Below are 20,823 nucleotides of genomic sequence, written 5' to 3'. Positions count from 1 at the left end.
CTTCATGATGAAGACAATTTTCCTTAACTTCTGTGAGGATAAAGATTGAACTAAAAAGACAATGACTATCAAACCCCAAAAACTAAAGAAAAAGAGTGAAAAGAAAAATAAAAATAAAATGAAAGAAGCCCAGCAATTGGAAGAAGAAAAGGACGTGCGCGCATAAAAAGGAAAGGAAATTTTGTGGAAATTGTCAAAAGAAATAAGGGAATGTTGGGTAATTCGCAAAAATTCATTAACAATGCTCGCTCGGTCCCAAACCGATTCTCAAGTAAGCGGAAACAAAAAGCACCTTTCCACCTTGATTCTCCAAACTGATGTCGTTGGCAGCGATTTTCACAAATAATCACTTATCATTCCTTTTACCAAACAGACGGTAAGCCCATGTCTGCTATACAGAAGAGAATTTGAAGCAGTTAATGAAATATAAATTATATATATACTAAACGGCAATCCGACTAAACACTGTTCTTAAGCACAGTGTAATAACAGAAATGCCCCTCATTTTACTGTTGCTACACGTTTTGTTTCCTCTCCATCACAGTAAATTTCCGAATATGCCCTCCACTTAAACTTTTCTGCTCTTCCCTTTTTGCCCCTTCTCCTTCAGCCATTCTTCCCCAGCGAACGTATCGTTCTCTCAGAGCAGGAGTTCATGGTTGATTTCGAACTAGCTGGTTGGGGGGCAGCGATGGAAGATTTCTGTTCCCTCTTGGAGATGCTTTGGTAGCCGTTGATTTTCGTTTGGGGAGGCGAGCTGCGAATCCAGCGGCCCTTTCGATTGATGAAATTGTCTGTTCGTTGTGATATTTTTCACGGATTCTACAAGCTTCGTCTCAGGCATCTTCTATCTCTCTTGGCTGCGAATTCTTGCATCCTTTGTCTTCGGGTATGCATCCCCTCACCTTTTTAGCGCATGTTTTGTTCTTTATTTCATCAATTAACAGAGTTCTTTTGTGATTTTAATTGTTTAGGGTGACTTTTGATTGTTTAGGTTATGAAATTGTCTGACACCTGCACATAATTGAAAATCACAGCTAAGTTTGATTTATTGGTTATACAGATCGAACCACCACTTTATTGGTTATTAGAAAGTAGACCACCACTGACACTCATATCTGTTTCCTTATCCCATGGGAATGGATCCTCTGATTTGGTTGCTTCCAAAAAATGTTTGATTGAGTTGTCAGGACAAAAAGAATGTAAATCTAGATCAACGCTTACAGAAAATTAAAGATATATATTGAAGTTTTTGGTTTACAGAATTAGAGAGGCTACGAAAACAGAAAATATTAGATAAACTGTACATTAGTATTGATCAACAATAAGTAAATATTTTGCCCCTAATTTTTTTTGAATGGCTATGCTTTAGGGGTTCACGGTTCTTTGGATGATGGTTTTGAATAGGAAAAAATGTGGGATTGATGGGTTGAAGTTTTTGGGCAAAAACAGTATGGATTTGGGCTTTCTCATTACAAGCGATGGTCTTTTTAGTTGTTTACTCTGTTGTCACTAGATATTCTGTTTTCTTATGCCTCTGTTTGTTTTTGTTTTCCAGGATTTTCCTTTTGTTTTAGTAATGGACTAACAAAGTTTAAGCATCTCATATAAAAACAGTGCGCAGAAAAACATATTTGGACAGTTTTGGGACTAGAAATCAGAAACTGCAATTTTTTAGATTTTTTCTTGCTTTTTCTCCTCCTCTATAAACCATATCTACTTTTCATGTTTTGTAGGTGGTGTTTTGCTGTTTTAGATAGAGCTGTTTGGTGGTTGTTTTTGGTTCTGTTAAGCAAGAGGTACATTTCTATGTTCAAATTTCAATTTATTGTTTCGGTTCTATGAATAAAGCATGGTAATTAGCTAATGGTATCAATTGACAATTGGTTAGGATAAATTTGAACTAATTGTTATCGTTGTACAGCTGTAAATAAAGCCAAGTAATTAGCTAGCCTTGAAAGATTTTTACGATAAAGGATCCTTTATATATATTCCCAATGTGTCTTCATTTGGTAACAAAAGGATCCTTTATATTGTTCTATTTCGCCAGCTTTTCTTTTTGTATAATATATCTATGCTCATAAAATATGAATGTAACCATCTTCAATTCGTTTTTAGTTTGTGAGTTCTAATTTTATTAAGATCCCTCTTTGAACAGGAGAAATCTGACAGTCTAACACTTTATAGAACTATTTTTCAACTTGGTTATGCTAAGCCAGATTTAAGCTTTCTAAAGACTATAATATTTGTGTTAATTGGAAAATCTAATATAGAACAACGCTTATGTCAATGCCCATCGATCTACGATTCTGCTAACATTGTATATTAATTTGATTAATTACTTGATTATGGCTGCATTGTGATATTGCCAATGTTGAAAAGGATTTATATTTGAGGGATGTTAATCAAGTTCTTAATTTCTTTTTGGAATCCCTCCGCTAGAGAACTCCCGCTAATTTTAGTAAGGATGGTTAGGAACACAACCAGCTGAGAAGAGCTCAAAGAAGCATTATGTGTTTTTTTTGGGGCAGTCTGGCAACATAACATGTATGTGTTGTTAAACTATGAACCGGAGACCATATTGCCTGTACAAATTCTTCTATTGAGATTGAAATAAAACAAAATTTAAATGGAAAAAGAGACTATTTATAGCTGACCAACCAAGTTCCTCCTAATTGGCTTAAACCACCAGTTCAAAAGCCATAAACATTTTTATCACCTGAGTTAAATACAAAGAATGATTTTTATTTTGTTATTAAAGTAACATCCAAGAGATTCAAACGATATGCACAACAAATTTGTACAAAAGATATGTGCTTTGTGATGGGATTCAAACAAGTAGTCGCAAATGTTATTACCTTCATGCCTATTTGTTCCCTATGTTATGACCTCACATGTAATATGTATGGATTAACTTTGGTGGCTTTTCTTCGAAAAAACAACTTGAATTTCGCTCTGTGATTTTTACTTTGGATTTTGATGATGGCTGATATTCTATTTTCTTATGTCTCTATTTGTTTTTGTTTTCCATGATTTTCCTTTTGTTTTAGTAGTGGACTAACAAAGTTTAAGCATCTCATATTAAAACACTGCACAGAAAAACATGTTTGGACAGTTTTGGGACTAGAAAATCAGAAACTGCAATTTTTTTCAATTTTTCCTTGCTTTTTCTCCTCTTCTCTATAAACCATATCTACTTTTGATGTTTTGTAGGTGGTGTTTTGCTGTTTTAGATAGAGCTGTTTCGCGGTTGTTTTTGGTTCTGTTAAGCAAGAGGTACATTTCTATGTTGAAATTCCAATTTATTGTTTCGGTTCTATGAATAAAGCATGGTAATTAGCTAATGGTATCAATTGACAATTGGTTACGATAAATTTGAACTGATTGTTATCGTTGTGCAGCTGTAAATAAAGCCAAGTAATTCTTATGTGGTTTGAACAGTTTTGGGACTAGAAAATCAGAAACTGCAATTTTTTTCGATTTTTCCTTGCTTTTTCTCCTCTTCTCTATAAACCATATATACTTTTGATGTTTTGTAGGTGGTGTTTTGCTGTTTTAGATAGAGCTGTTTCGTGGTTGTTTTTGGTTCTGTTAAGCAAGAGGTACATTTCTATGTTGAAATTCCAATTTATTGTTTCGGTTCTGTGAATAAAGCATGGTAATTAGCTAATGGTATCAATTGACAATTGGTTACGATAAATTTGAACTGATTGTTATCGTTGTGCAGCTGTAAATAAAGCCAAGTAATTCTTATGTGGTTTGAACCAATGACAAGCTGTTTCATATATGATCTGTGCTTAGATACATATTAATATTTTTTACTCTTTCCTTTTAGTTTACGGAAGATATGATGTATTTGGAGGGGTTGTTGATAAGAGTGATAACAACATGATACTGCTTTTGATTATATATTAATGCCTTTTCGTGTGCTAAAGTTTTTTGAAATTTTTTGTTTTTTTGAGAGAGGTTTTTTAAGATGAAAAAGGACATGGAGTCATTATAAACTGCCTTTGGTTTCATTTGATTGATGTTTTGGGTTGATTTTCAGACATATATGTTTAATACAAAATTGGAGCTTGATCTTTAGATTGTTACAAGAGACTCTGAGAAAACTCAATTATTGAATTAGAGTATGAAATTTTGATCTCTGTTTAAAGAGAAAAAAGGGAAAAACAGAAAAATGGAATTGAAAAATATAAATAAAATCTTCATTGTTTAGGGTGACTTTTGCATAGGTAACTTTTGATCGTATACTCTTTGTTTCAAATGCATTCATTTAAACAGCCCTCTTCCTGTGCTTTTACAGTGTTTTTCTTCGAACTAGAGGTGTTAGATAAATGTGCTTTTGCATCTTTTTTCTTCGAACTAGAGGTGTCAAACTAGAGGGGCCAACTTAGCACGGCACAAGCACTAATGTTAGTGGGCCGTGCTGGGTTTTTGAGAAATAATAATACGAAGCTCCAATTTCAGGGAAACTCAAATGACTCCCAACAACAGTTATGAACCATTTTCTTTAATATACGTCCTGCTCTTAGTCTGAGTGGATTCACTTCTCATCAGCTTAGGTTGATTCAATTGGTATTTTTTTTTTTTTCATTTTAATCTTTTACCATTAGATTTTTATTCGTGATAAATTAATTTTGGATATGTGGTCTAGAACATCATTCTTAGACATTCTTGGATAATTTCCTCAAACAAACCATTTCACAAACTATGTGTCCAAATAACCCAAAGTCTCAATAGTTAGCTCTCAGTCTTCCGGTTGAAAAACAACGTCAATGAAGGCATGTAGGTGCACTATTACGTGTTGAGGACATTCCATATTTTCCTTCGTCTTCCTTAGTTTCCTTATTTTTAACCACTGATTGAGCAATGGGATTCTTTGCGTTTTCAAAACCGAAAATGAGTTGTGAAATGAGTTGGTTACTTTTCAACCAATTAAGATGTGATTCTCCTCTCAAGCAATTTGAAAAAAAAACCAGTCTTCGCTTCATATCATCATATTTTCATGTTTTAATTTGTTTCATATTCAGATTTTTGGTTGTTCTGTGTTGATTTGATCTAATTTTGTTTTTTTTTTGTCTTCGTATTTTAGATAGCTGTAGTAATCCAACTTTTCTGTTGCTGTTTTTGGAAGTGCTTGATAGCTTTTCTGATTACAGGTTAGTATTTCATTCATTTTTCAAAAGACTATGCATAGTGACTGTAGTTTATTGATTATCAAATATTATGGTATTTAAAGATTCTTATTTCTGTGGTTATGTCAATATCATTGTGCATTTGCTTTGCTTAATTATAGTTTAAGTGTGATTGATAATTTAAAAGTTTATTTATGCATGTTTTATTTCCTTTCCTGTTTTCAGTCTATTGCTTGGGTTTTGAAATTTTTGTGCATGATGGACAAAAGGACTAGAAATAGCAAACGAAATTGGATCATGCAAGAAGCTCATAGTTTGACTATTTTAAATGGTACAGAAATCTCTGATGAAAATGTTTGTTATGCTGATCATGAGCATAGCCATCAAGCGAAAAAAATTTGTAGCCCACTTTGTAAAAACGATGGTCAAACTTATATGCTATCTCAAAGCCCTAGATTTAGCCAACAAAGTTTGCCGATACAGCAAGAGTGTGGTGCTAGCACTTCAGCTGGTATAGAATTTCCTGCTCAAAATGCATGTCACACAAACAATGAAAATAACCATCAACATGAAAAAAATTCTATGACCAGCCATAAAAAAAATCCTGAAGTGCAGAACAAAAGACAACAATGTGTTCAAAATATATCATACGGCAATATGAACGCAGTTGAAACAACTGCATATGAGATTGAATTCGCTCATTCTGATCAAATCAGTGGGGGCCAGGCCTTCTTTCAGAGAAACAGGCAAAGTAGGTTCTCTTTTTTACTTGAATTTTTTCTCCTAAATTTGAACTATATTGTTCTATTGTTGATAACCTCCGTTTGTGTCTTCTATTCTCTTCATTCCACATTTCTTTTCTTTATAGGAACTATTGAAGGATATGTGGATTTGGGAGACAAGAATTATAAGTGCATTTACTGTGGTGCACTTTTTTGGTCAAAAGAATCCATTAAACAAAAATCGAAAAACAATGAGCCTCTTTTCACTCTTTGTTGCCAATAAGGAAAGATTAAACTTCCAATTCCAAAACCAACACCCCTATTTTTAGAAAGCTTACTCGATCCAAATCAAGGCCAAAAAAGTGTGTTGTTCAGAGAGAACATTCGGGTGTATAATTCTATGTTTGCATTTACTTCAATGGGAGCCAAAGTTGATCAGTCAATTAACAACGGATCAAGCCCTTACATTTTTAAAATTAGTGGTCAAGTTCATCATTTAATGGGCTCTTTGCTGCCCTTTTGATGTTTTGTAGGTGATGTTTTGCTGCTTTAGATAGAGTTGTTTGGTGGTTGTTTTTGGTTCTGCTAAGCAAGAGGTGTGTTTCTATATTGAAATTCCAATTTATTGTTTTCGGTTCTGTGAATAGAGGATGGTAATTAGCTAATGGAAGCAATTGCCAATTGGTTGGGATAAATTTGAACTAATTGCTATGGTTGTACAGCTGTAAATAAAGCTAAGTGATTGTTATGTGGTTTGAACCAATGACAAACTCTTTCCTATATGATCTGTGCTTAGAGACATATTAATATTTTTGACTTTTTGCTTTCAATTTATGAAAGATATCGTGTATTTGGAGAGTTTGTTGATAGGAGTGATAACAACATTATATTGCTTTTGATTATATATTAATGCCTTTTCGTGTGTGCTGAAGCTTTTTGAAATTTTTTTTTTTAAGGGAGCTTTTTTTTAACATGAAGAAGGACATGTAGTGGTTATAAACTGCCTTTGGTTTCATTTGATTGATGTTTTGGGTTGATTTTCAGACATACATGTTTAGTGCAAAATTAGAGCTTGATCTTTAGATTGTTAGAACTTTGAGAAGACTCAATTGTTGAATTAGAGTATGAAATGTTGATATCTATTTAAAGGGAAAAAAAGGGAAAAACAGAAAAATGGAATTGAAAAATATAAAAAAATCTTGATTGTTTAGGGTGACTTTTGCATAGGTAACTTTTGATTGTTTAGACCAGTAACTTTTGATCATATATTCTTTGTTTCAAATGCATCTAGGATCATTTAAACAGCCCTTTGCCTGTGTTTTTATACTGTTTTTCTTTGCCCAAAACACATTAATTTGGGTAGTCTTGAGTCTTTCCATGCAGATTTTGCTCAGGCTAATTTTTTTGGTTTTATAAAAAGATTGTGCATGTATAAAACACCCAAGCTAATTTCTTCTCCATTTTTTCTGTTTTTCTTCCTTTTTCTTCTCTTTTTTCTAAATCATGTTTTCTTTTGATATTTTGCAGGTGGTCTTTTGTTGCTTTGGATAGAGCAGTTTGGTTGGTGTTTTTGGTTATGTTAAGCAGGAGGTGAGTTTCTAGGCTGAAATTCCAATTGATTGTTTTAAGTTTTGTGAGTAGAGCACAGGAATTAGCTAATAGTGTCAATTGACAATTGTACAAGCTATTTTGAACAATGCACAGCTCAAAACTTCTCATATTTTGATGTTTTTATAGCTGCTTGATCTATTAAAATATACCCAATATTTTAAGATATTAAACATCATATAAAACATGTTATTAATTTATCTTTTGTAACTAAAACTTGGAAAACTAACCGCGATGGCACTATTTACATTGTCATATATATATAAATAGAACGTTGCTCCCTGCCTATTTTCATCGCTTTATACACATTTCACACAATTTTAAAACCCGCTGCATCGCGCGGGCACCTTTTGCTAGTATTAATTAAGAAGTGAATACATGATTTTTTTTTTTTTTTTGGTCAGAAGAAGTGAATACATGATAGTAGTGGCCCAAATGAAACATCTTACGTGTAACTAAAAGAAAAAGAAATAAATAAAAGCAAACCCAGAGACACTTGAGAAATCGAAAAACCTAGCACTATAGCAATTAGAATGACGAACAAACGGGGCAGCGGAACAACAGCCAGATCGAGGTGAATGAAGGCGGTAGCAACAGCCAGCAAAAGGGGATTGAAGGCGGTGGCTTTGGCGGCATGGAAGATCTGGCGGGACAAGAGTACTTGTACATATGTTCAATGGAGTTGAAGCAGACAGTCGTTTCTTACGTTATCCATGCCATTAAATTGAGCGATTTGGAATCATCATCATGCTCCTGCAGCGATTTGGAATCACCATCACGATCCTGGCTCCATCGCAAACCTAAAGATTGGGATTTTACATCCATAGACCAATGCCCGAGTTGCTCCAAAGGCAGTAGTGAATTACACTATCTGGCTTCTATGGCTAGCGAGGATCTTCCCGGCTTCATGGGTTGCGGTGTTTTCCGATCCAAAATTCTTTTCGCAGGCGGCGTGAAACCCCGTATCCCTCCCCGTTCTTGGTCTCTCTCCGATTCCTGTTATGAGCGATTCGGACCAGCTCTGTATGAACAACTTCATGCGTACGAGACCAATCAAACCAATCGAACTCTTGAATTGAGAGCCCGAGATGATATGTCTAAGAATTTCTCACCAAAAGCTCAACCCGTGCGATTCGGACCACCTCTGTATAAGACCGATCAAACTACTGAAGTGAGAGTACGAGATGATATGTCTAAGAATTTCTCACCAAAAGCTCAACCCCTGCTGGTGGAATTGAAGGGGAAACTCTATGCTCTCTCCGGTTATTTTGGCGGTGGATGTCACCTAAAACCTCCATATTTCCAGGTGTTCGACCCGGAAGACAAAGACCAGGAATGGAAGGACCTTCCTCCACCAGACATTTTCGATCCTGACTCCGATCACTATGCTGGAGATGGTGTATACTTATCTTATGCAACTATGGGCACCAGAATCCTTGTCTCGACCACTCCCCATTCTCCCGGGGTGCTTAGCTTTGACGTCGCCAAAGACGACGCACAATGGAAAACACTCGCTGCTTCTGGTCCTTTGTTTTCCGGTGGTCCTTTTGGCTTTCATGGAACTGCTTTGTCCGTGGAACATTATAACGAGTCTTTCCTGTTCACCTATCATTATCTCCGATACTCGCCTAGGGAGATTGTAGTCTACCTTGTTTCTGATGATGATTCTTCGAAAACTATTACAACTCTGCAGCTGCCAGTTATGCCTCTTGAATTTAATTATGCCTACTACTCTAGGTTTGTGCACGCAAGAGGTCCAAAAGTCTACTTTATTATGACTTCATTCCCGCCCGTTCGTGATTATGAGAATACACCCGTTCGTTATTATGAGAATATGCATGTTGTTATCTTAACGTATGAACTCACACCGAAGACGGAAGTGGTCAAAAGGGAAGTCAAACTCGTGGCTACTCGATTCTTTGATTGTGATACCTTGCGGTCTCACAACCCTAAATCACATCAGGCACATGAGGCTCATGTGATTGGTTGCTTTGCGCTGTAAGTTGCTTTTCTAAATGAACCTTGTTGATGGAAGGAGGGAAAGATGTGTTTTTTCTTTTTCTTTTGCTTTTATTCGTGTTGGGAGCGTGGAAACATTGAAGAAAAACAAGAAGATAATAGGAACTTCAGTAGGGATTTGAACCCTGCCTTTTTTCATCAATCACCCCCTATTAACTTTGAGGTCAAAGAAAACACGGTTTATTGCGTCTGTTTAACCTTTCTTTGAATGAGATCAGTTACCAGGGAATCATGTATCATGTATAACCTCATGCACGATACTATAGCATGAAAAGTAAATTTAATCATCACTTGTGTGTTTTAATAAATTGTCATTCCTTTCTGTTATTATATGCTTATCTTAATGAGAAAAAAATATTATTACTATCTTTTTTCTTTGATGCTTCTAATGGAGTTTTAGATAACGGATGAGGTAATCTAATGAGAATCAATCTTTCAATTTGGCTAACTAGGCTCTTTTGTTTTGTTTGGTACTCAATGTCACTCAGAGAAACTCTTTCGAGAGATAGAGACCACAAAGACTTAATAAAATATTGCGGTATTGACATTGAGATAGACGTTGGGAAGCCAAAGAAGTTCCATGTTTAAGATATCAAACAATTGAAATATATCAATTTCTTCTTTTCAATTTTCCACTTTGTTGGCTGCGCAAATCTCACGGCCTGGAGCTCCGGGCCGATGGGATATGCGTTAACACGTGGCTTCCTTCTTTTGGGTGCTGTGCGGTTGTGCGCGGGCGTGCCAGCACGGTCTACCGTGCGTCGAGATGGTGATGTAAATGAAATGGTTAAGTGGTGCGCCTGTTTGGGTTCGACTTCTAATCAAACGATTGTGGCCGAGAGAGGAACTGATCTCGACCGTCAGGTTCACGGCCTAAGCTACAAGGCCGTTTAATGATGGTGTTGATGGTGGATTTTGGGCGTTGCTCCGGCGCGTTGCTCAGGGAGCGACGGTCGTATGATATATGGGATGAATGAAAGAGTAACAGAGATGGTGCTCCGGCGCCTTGAAAATCAAGGGTCGTATGATATATTGATGAACAGATTTTCCTTACAATCTAACACTACTCATAGGAAAGCAAGTAAAGATATTGAAAGTGCATTACAGGAAAATATAATTTGATCCGTGGGAGGCTTTGGTTTGGTGTTTGAACCCTTTGAATGTAGCTTGAACTTGGTATTTATAGGAAGAGCTCTTGGAGGAGTAATCGAGGCTGAAAATCTGCATGGTGGAGCCTGATCAGAGCAAGTGGGTAGTCCAATCGACATTTGGGATCGTGAAGCATGGTGGTGTGACCCCATGAATCCTGGTAAATCTCGGCCGCCGCCCTGATCGTGGGTTCTGCACTTCTGGCCGTGGGGACGCATTTAATGCCATTGTTTGGTGGTTGGTGATCTGACCTCAATTTGTAAGAATATTTGTAAGTATGTTTGCGCCTAACCACTCTGATTTCTGTCACCAAATCCTGACTTTAGTCACTTCCCTTCTTCCCTCGTGCATTAAATGCCCTTTTTTTGCGGCTAGTGGGTTTGCTAGTCAGAGGCGTTACTTCATTAAATGAAGCGTGGGACCCTGCTGCCATGTGATGATTTGGCTCTAATACCTTCGGTCGTGTCCCCTTCGTCCTTCGGCCTCGACCTGATGATATCGTGGTTGCAAGGCCGAGATGACTATGCCTTCGCAACTTTTCCTTTGTTTTGAGAAAGGCAAAAACGCCGCGTTTTGGATCGCGAATAGGTGTCGAGGCCGAGGGGGAAAACTCCTTTGATTAGTGTACGACCGGGATTTATTAGGTACAAACACACTTCTAGCTATATCTCGAGTTATTTTCCTCCATCCAAAGGAAGATAGGATAAGGTTCCAGATCAATTGAAGATCCACAATTATAACTTGCTCAAATAAGGAGAAGATTATAGCACATATCTTCAACTTTTCCTCTGTTTTCTTAGCAATCAAACAAGGAGAAAGTGCGAAAGATAATGTGATTACGATTGTCCAGCTTCTTTAAGCTTCACCTTTTATTTAAGACTTAGCTATAGTTAAACAACACTTTCCACAAAAAAAAAAAAGGGTAAACAAGAGAAACTGTGTAAATTACATGAGGTCGAAAAGAAATCACCTAGCCTTCTCTAGCCACCGGGGTGACATGACAAAAGGCATTGAAGCAGTTGCAGAGAACATAATTAATTTAGCCTCTGTTTTGAAGGAGACACAGTAAAAATATATATATATATATGTCAAAGAAGGCTGAAAACCACTAGTTTGTAGAGGTTCTACTAATTTCAGAAAACAAATTAACAATAAGCTCACCATGGCTTCTCTCACTTTGGTTACAAAAAAAACTGAGGAAAGGAACCAGTTTTGGATGCTAAGGAAATGTTAACAATCAAGTGTAAACGTTGAGGCAGGGGCTACAGCAATGGCTCGGGAGATTCACCAACCCCGACCGCCTGCCTTTGATCGTTTCAGCGCCCTAGTTGATGAGGCAGAGCACCAATGCCAACAATTGGTAACAACAAAATATGGTAATATCATCTCCATTTTCACCACACCAAACATGCAACTGATATGCAGGAGGACACTTGGATTGGATATGCGCTCTTATTTGTAGACATCTAGAGGAGAGATGGATTAGTTTATACAACGAGATAATAAGAAAGACACACAAGCTCATTGAGATCCATGACGAGCAATGAAGAAAAAAAAATTGGTATATCCTTGATTTTTTTTTATCTATTTGTTGATTGCGGTGTGTTCTTGTTTGGTGGGGCTTTGCTTGCTTTTGGTTTCTCTGTTGTGCTTTACTTGCTTTGTGTTTGGACTTGAGTGTTTCTGGTGTGAACTCAGCTGTGTTATATATATATATATAGTGTAGGCAACAACAAAAAAGTATTAAGAGTCATATATATATAGGTTGAAAAAAGAAGAAAACATATACCTAAGTTAATATTTTTACTCATTTCTCTCATAATCATATTGCAATATAAATACAGTATCACTCAAGCATATAACCAGTCAGTAAGTTAATTATTACTACACTAACCACTTGTTTGGAATCACTCCACAATATCATTTCACGATCCAAACCGTTCATTTTATCCATTACTGAAATACGCTTATTCAAAAAGCAAACAATCATAGACTTAACTATGAGCCCTAAACAAGCTTTGGCATATATAACAACAAAAGTACCATAAGTGACATTGTAAGTACATATAGTAAAATCTAAATGCTCAGAATTACACACGTCTCTTGAGATGTTATATTTCATAATTCTAGATGACCTTATGAAAAGTCCGTATAAGGGATTCGTGAACCTTACATTACTAATCCTAACAAATTTGTTGGCTAATATGTGTCCCAACAAATCATTAGAATTAGCAAAGTGCCTTGGCTAGGAAGGCTTGATATTGAGAAGGACCCTATGTCTTGGCATTCTTTTTTCATTTTTTACCCAAACAAAAAGAAAGAAAGGAAAAAAAAAAAAAGTGGGAAAGAGACAATTCCTTTATAAGGATAAAAGGTTGTTCATGTTCCCCCTAAAAGAAAGAAAAAAGTGTTCATGCCACTCAAATGTCAAAACCTATATATACCCAAACTACAATTTTCCCAACACTTTCCGAACCCCTTCCCAAATCTTCACTTCACACAAAGCATGCCAAACCCAAAACCACCATTTCCCTTTCTCTTCGCCATTCTCTTCTTCTTCATTCTACCCCTTATCTTTTCCCAAAATGGCGAGTATGTTCAGTTCGCCGAAGCAGGTAAGCGGAGAGTCCACATCACTGACGACCTGGACGACGTCGTAGACGACGAAGAGGACGATACTTGGAAAGAATGGGGCAAGAAATCCACACCCTCTTCCGATTTCGATCCGCCCCCTGATTTGTCCAAAATGGACATGTCCGAGATCCAGGCGGAGATGATGAAGCGGCATACCGGCCCGGCTTTCGGGTTTGTGAAGCTCCGGCTGGGCGTCAAACGGACTCGGGTAATCCGAATTTGCTCTTCCCCTTTGCGTTCTTATTGGGTTTCAGCTTGAATTGAATTGGGTTAGTTTCTATGTTGGCTCTGATATAGTAACTCGTAGTTTGGAACCTCAATATGATAGTTTTAGTGTAATCAGTGAAACGAGTATTTTGAGCATGAATTTGGATCAAACGTTCACTATTGAATTGAAAGAGTATTGAGAAGTTGATTGGAAGTTGTTTTGATCTGGAATTGGACTTGAACATTTATGTGAAAGAATTTGGTTAAAATTGGAAATTGTGGATTAATGTGTGGAAATCTACTGATAAGTACTAGTTTTGCAAATTGCAGGCTGCCCAAAATGCACTATCAAAACACTTTTTGTAGATTGGGAACCATGAATTGAGCACTTGTTATAAACTTATATCTTTATTTTTGTAGTTCTTGTTGTAATCTCTTGTTTTAGATGTTAAGTATGAGCTTAAGTTGATGTAACGGCTTTATAGGTAATAGAAGTGACTTTGTTAATATTTTATTTTCAACTTTTGATGGTTTGCTATGTAATTGATTGAGGCTTTCAATTTGGCTTCGAATGAATGGCAAATTTAGTAAGGGCTTCTTTTCCCCTCGCAGGATACGGTGGCTGAGATTGCTATGAAATGGACCAAAGTTCTGAGAACTGGAGCTCTTGGGGTAAGATTCATGGGTGTTGATCTAAACACAATCATGTTCAACATGGAACAAGGCCAAGACATGACAGAGGTATGCTTCTTTACCCCCACACTGGGTCTTTTGTCCTTCAGATCAAAGAGAATGAGGTTCCCTTGTGTCCTGCTGGAGAAATTGCTCCTTGATTGTAGATGTCTTTCATTTCTTAAGAATGTTTTTTCACAACAAATAGAAAAATCTGAAGTCTTGGGCATGGCTTACCTGTTCCATAAGAGAGGTGTTGCATGCCAATTAAACTCATGTCTTGCTTAGCATGCTTTTTTGAATTGATGAGCTTATTATTGCAGATCATGAGTTTCTTTGATTGGGTGATGACCTGATTATTGTGGATCACGAGCTTTTGCTTTCTTTTGTTCTTATACTGTTTTATCCCTTTCTTTACGTCGATTCTCCAGTTGAAGGAGTTTGTGTTGGACCAACCAGAGGCCTATGAAATAAAGATCGGCGATCAAGTTTTTCGAAGACCTGGAGATCCTCCGTTGGAGGAAGTTGTGGAGAAGCTCCAGAATGAGAAAAAGAGAGTGGAGAATGAGAGTCCAGCAGAGAGCAATACGCATTTGAAAGAGGAATTGTAGTTATACCAGTAAGTTTTCTGACATGCAATATAATGACCCCTTCTCTAACTTAGCAACATCCACTCCGAATATTCATGCATTACCATTCAAGTGGATTTTAGGCTGTTGATAAAGCCGACATAATTACTTATCGCAATTCTGTGTTTATTTATTTATTTTAATGGAACCAGTGCATAAAAACTGCTCAAGAGTAGGTAGGCCATCTATTCACCACACCTCTTGAACCACTTTGGAACTGCGTTGCCTGAAAATGTAATATCGAATGTAGAGCCCTGAGAAAAAGAATTTCAGAGACTGAAGTTTGCTACAACATATAACAGAGATGCATAGCAAAATATTAATGGCTAAATTTGAATTGAACCAAAAAAAGAGTAGATAATATGACCAGAAAATATTAATGCAAAGATATCATTCAACATTTAATGGATCAATTTACATACTTTTGGTCCTCATCAATATCAATATGTCTCTGCTTTGGCTGATCCGTTGGTTCTGAAGATGATGAGCAAAGCCATTGCTCTTCTTCTGATCCACGAGGCCTCTTCTTCCCATCACTAGTCGTTGATTCATTCATCATCGTCAACCTGTACCTGGTGGCCTAGTAGGTGAACCCCGCAGGTTTTAAAGCCTATCGGCCCTCCATCTGGGTCTGGGAAGTTAAATATAACTTGAAATCTATACGTATTAGTATTACCCTGCTGCATTGGCGTCTTTCTTCCTTTCCCTTGCGGATTCAAATCTGATAATGAAATACACTTGAGCCACATATGAGTTTCCTGTGTCTCTGTTGGATCCTCATCCCTAACCCATATCTCATTGATGAGTTTTCCATTGATAAGAATCTTGGCATGAAAATAATAAGGATCATGATAACTAACACATAGAAGTAAACTTAAGGTCGACTGCCATTTTACATTTGGAGGAATTTCAAAACAAACTTCACATCCAGCAACGCGTTCCTCATCTGAATCAAGATCTACTTCAACTACGGTTGCATCTTTACAACACCTGAACCACTTTGGAACTTCATTGCCTGGAAGTATAATTTCGACTTCATTGCCTGGAAGTATAATTTTGGATACAGAACGTGGTAGCTACATTAATAGAATAGAATACTTAGTTACAGTAATAATCATGTTAACGAAATAATTGATAGAGAGAGTGAGAGAGAGAGAGAGAGAGAGAGAGAGAGAGAGAGATTACAGAACAGAAACCTGATTCAGAAAAATATTTTCTGTAACGATGCCGCGTAGTCTAAAGCAATTGACCAAATCCAGCCACCAAACCCCCTGGGTCAATTTTGGAAAATTTTCCAATGCTGTGCAATTAGGCAGGTATAACCAAGCTACTGTTGGTGGAAGCACTTCTGGAATTTCCCGAAGCCGCTTGCAACCATGCAATCTAAGAATCAACAAGTTGACAAAGTTGCTAATGCATCCCGGAAGCGTGACAAAATTGTTTCCCGATAAATCAAGTTCTGTTAATGCGTTCCAGCAACCAAGAGGCACGAGGAAATCACTTTCTGAGAAATTGCATCCGTGGAGATAAAAAAAAACGCAGGCTGGGAAGCGCTTATGGGATGTTTGAGTTACTTAAAAGCTGCTGTAATTTGGTATTGCTGGATGAAACTTCAGACTTCACCTTATCGCGGAATGTAAGGAGTTTTCGGCACCCTTTGAAACTCAGATCAGTGAGGTGTTGCAATCCACATACACTACCTAATGACGTAACTGTAAGGTTCTCACAATGATCACCTCTCAATTCTTGAAGCCTTGTAAGATTTACAATTGATGAAGGCAGTTCCCTTATGCCACTTCCATCCATATTCAAAATCGTTAGGCATTCCATCTCGTCCTCTATTTCTGGGAAACTCTCAAGCCTTTGGCAATTACGAACACAAAGACTTTTAAGGGATTTCAATCTAAGTCTTGTTGCGAACCTCGTAAGCTTAACGCATTCTCTAAGATCCAGCTTAACAAGTTTATCAAGGAATCCAACAGAATCATGAACCTCAACCAAACTTGTACACTCACTTAGATTCAAGAACTTTATGGTTGGGATTCCAGATAAGTCAGAGATTTTTTCTAAGAATTCACACCCACTTAAATTTATAGATGTCACATTTGGGCAATTTTGTGAGACAAAAACATGACATAGGAAATAATCAAATCCCAAACTTTAAAAAAAAAAAACAAAAGCAAAAAAAAAAAACAATAATTTGTGTCGTGAAAATAACAACTTTATTCGAAATAATAATAGATGAAAATAATTTGAAGTACGTACCTTAAATATCTCTAATTGTCTAATATCACTACAAGGCATATTGAATACAACAAGATGCCTTGCATGAAAATTGGATGGGAAAAATTGTAACTGACATCTACCCCAATCAATCAACCTCAACTCGTTGGGCAGATGGTCAATGCATCTAGATAGAACTGCATTAGGGTTTATGAAAATTTCAAGATTTACCATCCTAGATAAGCTTTTTTCATTCAAGATCAAGGGTATTTCATTTGGCTTTGGACACTTCACCATGATACCTTTAATTTTTCTTGTACCCTGAGATGGAAAAGTATTAATACCAAGATATCGAGTCGTTTTTCAAACCAAAATGCAAGTACATTTTGTTAAGAAAATTATAGGTCACATAAGGTACTACTTGTCAAATTGAATATAGGAACATATATTATACTTACTGTGTTTTCTGTTAGAACTTGGAATACATCCTGGTGAAACCATAGTCTACTACGCTTGCCAGGATCATTGGAAGATTCTTCGTGAACTATATCCTTACCTAGTTGTTCTAGCAAGTCATGCATCAAAATCATATTGCTTTGAATAGTTATCATTGCCTTCTCAATGAGTACTTTGCTTACTATTTGTAGCACATAGTCCTTATCTTCACCCTTGAAGAAACATGCAATGTCTAGAAAAACTTGTTGCACGGAAGTTTTCAAGGCATCATAACTTTTTCTAAGTATTTTTTGAATACTTGTGTAAGAATCTCCTCCGTAACCATCTAATAATACAGCTTGCCAACGATGTACACCTTTATTACGAAGATGGGAACCTAAAAGCGTTAGAGCTAGTGGAAGTCCTTGAGCATAGGCTATTGCACGTTGTGTGAGTTCCAAATAATCGTTTGGAGGTTTGTTGCTTCCGAAGGCATTCAAACTGAAAAGCTCAAGAGCTTGGTCGCCACATAACTTCTGGACCTTGTATATCAACTCAATTCCATGACATTTTAGCAATCCGCTATCTTGTGTAGTTATGATGACTCTACTTCCCTCACCAAACCAACCAACTCCAGCCAAGTTGTCTAATTGCTCCAATTGATTCACATCATCAAGAATTAAGAGAATTTTTTTATGACTCAACTGTTTCTGTATAACATTCATCCCTTTATCAGCGCTGACAATTTTCAACCTTTTGGCACCTAGAATCTCATGAAGAAGAGTCTCCTGCAGTTGGATTAATCCTCCATTATGCGGCATTAAATTTTCTCTAACATCTACCAAGAAACAACTTCCTTCAAACTGGTGGGCAATTGCATTGTAAACTACTTTTGCAATTGTTGTCTTGCCTATTCCAGATGTCCCCCATATCCCAACCATGCGACGACCCTTCCCACCAACATCTAAAAGCTTTTCCACACCTTGTATACGAGACTGAATTCCAACTGGACTTGGCCACATTCCAATATGTCCGGTTCATTACTTGGATTAAGATCCCCTCAACGATATCGTTGATAAATGTAGCTTCATACCTACAAAGTTTAACAAAATTTGACGCAGTTAGTGAATCAAACTTACACTTAACCATAAACCTCACAATATTGACTAGTTTTATCAAGCGCGCTCTCTCTTTGATTGGAAACTAATAGTGTAGTATATATAGTATACAATGTTATGTATCATATATGCTAGTACGCCTTTGGTTTTGAATCTTCTCCTCCTTTACAGTTATCCAATAAAAATAAAAATAAAAAATTCTCCCTACTGTTTTCGGTTTTCATCAAAACAATTAAATATAACCAAAGAAATACTTTATCGGGAGCATGTTTGCTTACCACTTTAACTCATAGTATATCATCACTATCCTTCCCAACACTTGACATGTGTCCATGAGCATAACTATGGTTCCACAAATACAAAGCAAAGAGTTAACTAGTCAATGGGTATAGCTTAGTTGGTTGAATTCTTCCACCTACTCATGTGGGTAAAGATTCGACCCCCAAGCACCCAATGAATATTTGTGTGTAAACCCCCTCCCCCAATCACTTGTATTAAAAATAAAATAAAAATAAAGAGTTAACTATGGTCATGTCCATGGAAACGTGTCAAGAGTTGAGAATTGTGATAAAGGTACAACTTGAGTTAAAGTGGTGAGCAAAAATATTTCTACACTTTTTCTTAATGAGTAACAATTTTAACCATAAACCTCGCAATTAAATATAGAAGCCACTAAATTAATGATATTTATATATGCACTATAGTGGGTAGAAATATACTCTCCATCCTTGAAAATATGTCCGGACAAATTTGCTGCTTCTCTAAGAGCGTTCCTCCATTTTAGCACCTTCTCCATGTTATCCTTATATCTGCAGTTATGTTCAGCAAATGCATCTCTATAACTTTTTGTTTGGTTTCGTACATGGGACGGATCCACCTTGTAAAATATGGGCAAAACTATTTGTTGCTTTCGTTCTTTACACTGAAGGATCTTGACAAGTTCATCTAAGCACCACCTTGAGGATGCATAGTTTTCAGAGAATACAATGAGAGAAAACCTTGACTCTTCAATTGCTTTGAGAAAGGCTGGGGACATTTCTTCTCCTCTTGTAAGCTCACGATCAATGAAGGTGATGATGCCCTGATCGGACAAGGCCTTGTACAAATGATCTGTAAAATTGGTGCGTGTATCCTCACCTCTAAAACTTAGAAAGACCTCATGTGTCCATGAATCATGAGTGACAGAAGAAGAAGAAGAAGAAGAAGAAGAAGAAGAAAAGATTCGTCGATTGGCCATAGGAGGCAAATAAACTAAAGAGCCTCAAAGAATTGGGCTCTTATTCTCTTGCTATATGTCAGGCCTCTCATGCTCACGAAGCAGTTTCCTACTCCCTTCAACGTGAATGTGAATTGTGATTAAGTTGAAGATGTTTGTTTTGTTACTGAGACGCTACCTTTACTTCTTCTTTTTGTTATCTGTATCCCAAACCCATGGGTTTCTTCATCCACAGTGAGCTAGTGGGGAACATGTAATGAGTTTTGGGGTATTAATTCTTTAACTTTTTTTTAAAGTAAAGGAATGGAGTTACATCAAAAGAAAAAGGGTTCATTGCTGGATCTATCCCTCTTGGTTTTGCTTTTGTATCACAAGCGGAAGCTTTAGCTTTACAACATGCCTTAACTTGGGCTTCAATATCCCATGATTCCATCTTCCGAACTTGGAAGGTGATTCCAAAATTTTAGTTCAAATCCATATAAAGAAGATTTTGGTCCCTTGGTCCATTCGAACAAGTATTCAAGACATCTGGCACTTATTTCTGCCATTTGATCATATTACCGTTCAACATATCTACAAAGAAAACAATTAAGTTGAAGTTTTTTTAGCTAAGAGAGGACATTCTCATCCTCATCCTTTTATTTTTTTAAATTCCTTCCTTACGACATTAGCTAGAAGAAAAGAATATCAGAGATAATATCTGAAAGAGAGAGTGCTGGGTAATTCTGAATGTACTCTTCTCCTCGTAGGAGGCACACATACATCATGTCTTGGAGCCCAAGTAACCTTGTAGGTCAAGTAAAGTAACCTTGAAGGCCGAACTGAACCGACTATCTCCCTCTTATACCTCTTCTCTGCTTCTCATGCTCTTCTTCTCATCTATGTTGTCTACAGTAGTGAAAGAATACAGTGGTTACAGGTTTTGTTGAGAAAGAGGGGTCGCTCGCTACTTTTGGGTTTTTTCCTTCTCATGTTCCAACCCCCATGGCATCATAATTAAATGTAAAACTGCAATGTAGTTCCTTTTTCATAATTCCAAATACAGGTACATGA

At 36.9% G+C, this 20,823-nt stretch overlaps 2 protein-coding genes and 1 pseudogene across 7 annotated transcripts; 2 read left to right on the top strand and 1 right to left on the bottom strand.

Moving 5' to 3' along the window:
• The first annotated feature begins 504 nt into the window (after nt 1-504).
• On the top strand, nt 505-9,868 carry LOC110773121 (uncharacterized). 6 transcript variants are annotated; one of them, XM_088249094.1, is made up of 7 exons: nt 541-889; nt 1,737-1,799; nt 3,214-3,276; nt 3,540-3,602; nt 5,096-5,162; nt 6,394-6,456; nt 7,388-9,868. In XM_088249094.1, exon 7 carries the CDS (start codon nt 8,103-8,105, stop codon nt 9,468-9,470), a length of 1,368 nt encoding a protein of 455 aa, XP_088105220.1. In that variant the 5' UTR covers nt 541-889; nt 1,737-1,799; nt 3,214-3,276; nt 3,540-3,602; nt 5,096-5,162; nt 6,394-6,456; nt 7,388-8,102; the 3' UTR covers nt 9,471-9,868. The 6 variants fall into 6 exon arrangements, with proteins under 6 accessions (XP_088105223.1, XP_088105222.1, XP_088105220.1 ...); XM_088249095.1 differs by lacking the exon at nt 6,394-6,456 and adding an exon at nt 2,443-2,547 and having other exon boundaries at nt 543-889; XM_088249092.1 differs by lacking the exon at nt 6,394-6,456 and having other exon boundaries at nt 595-889.
• A 3,162-nt stretch (nt 9,869-13,030) lies between these two features.
• On the top strand, nt 13,031-14,921 carry LOC110773120 (uncharacterized). The gene is made up of 3 exons (XM_021977629.2): nt 13,031-13,478; nt 14,090-14,218; nt 14,581-14,921. Exons 1-3 carry the CDS (start codon nt 13,050-13,052, stop codon nt 14,758-14,760), a joined length of 738 nt encoding a protein of 245 aa, XP_021833321.1. The 5' UTR covers nt 13,031-13,049; the 3' UTR covers nt 14,761-14,921.
• A 405-nt stretch (nt 14,922-15,326) lies between these two features.
• On the bottom strand, nt 15,327-19,966 carry LOC110773122 (TMV resistance protein N-like; annotated as a pseudogene).
• Between the last annotated feature and the right edge of the window lie 857 nt (nt 19,967-20,823).

This window comes from Prunus avium, chromosome 2 (assembly GCF_965620075.1).
Source record: "Prunus avium chromosome 2, drPruAviu1.hap1.1, whole genome shotgun sequence".
Classification (NCBI taxonomy): domain Eukaryota; kingdom Viridiplantae; phylum Streptophyta; class Magnoliopsida; order Rosales; family Rosaceae; genus Prunus; species Prunus avium.
Note: the sequence above shows the minus strand (reverse complement) of the source record. Positions and strands in the feature narration are given on the sequence as shown.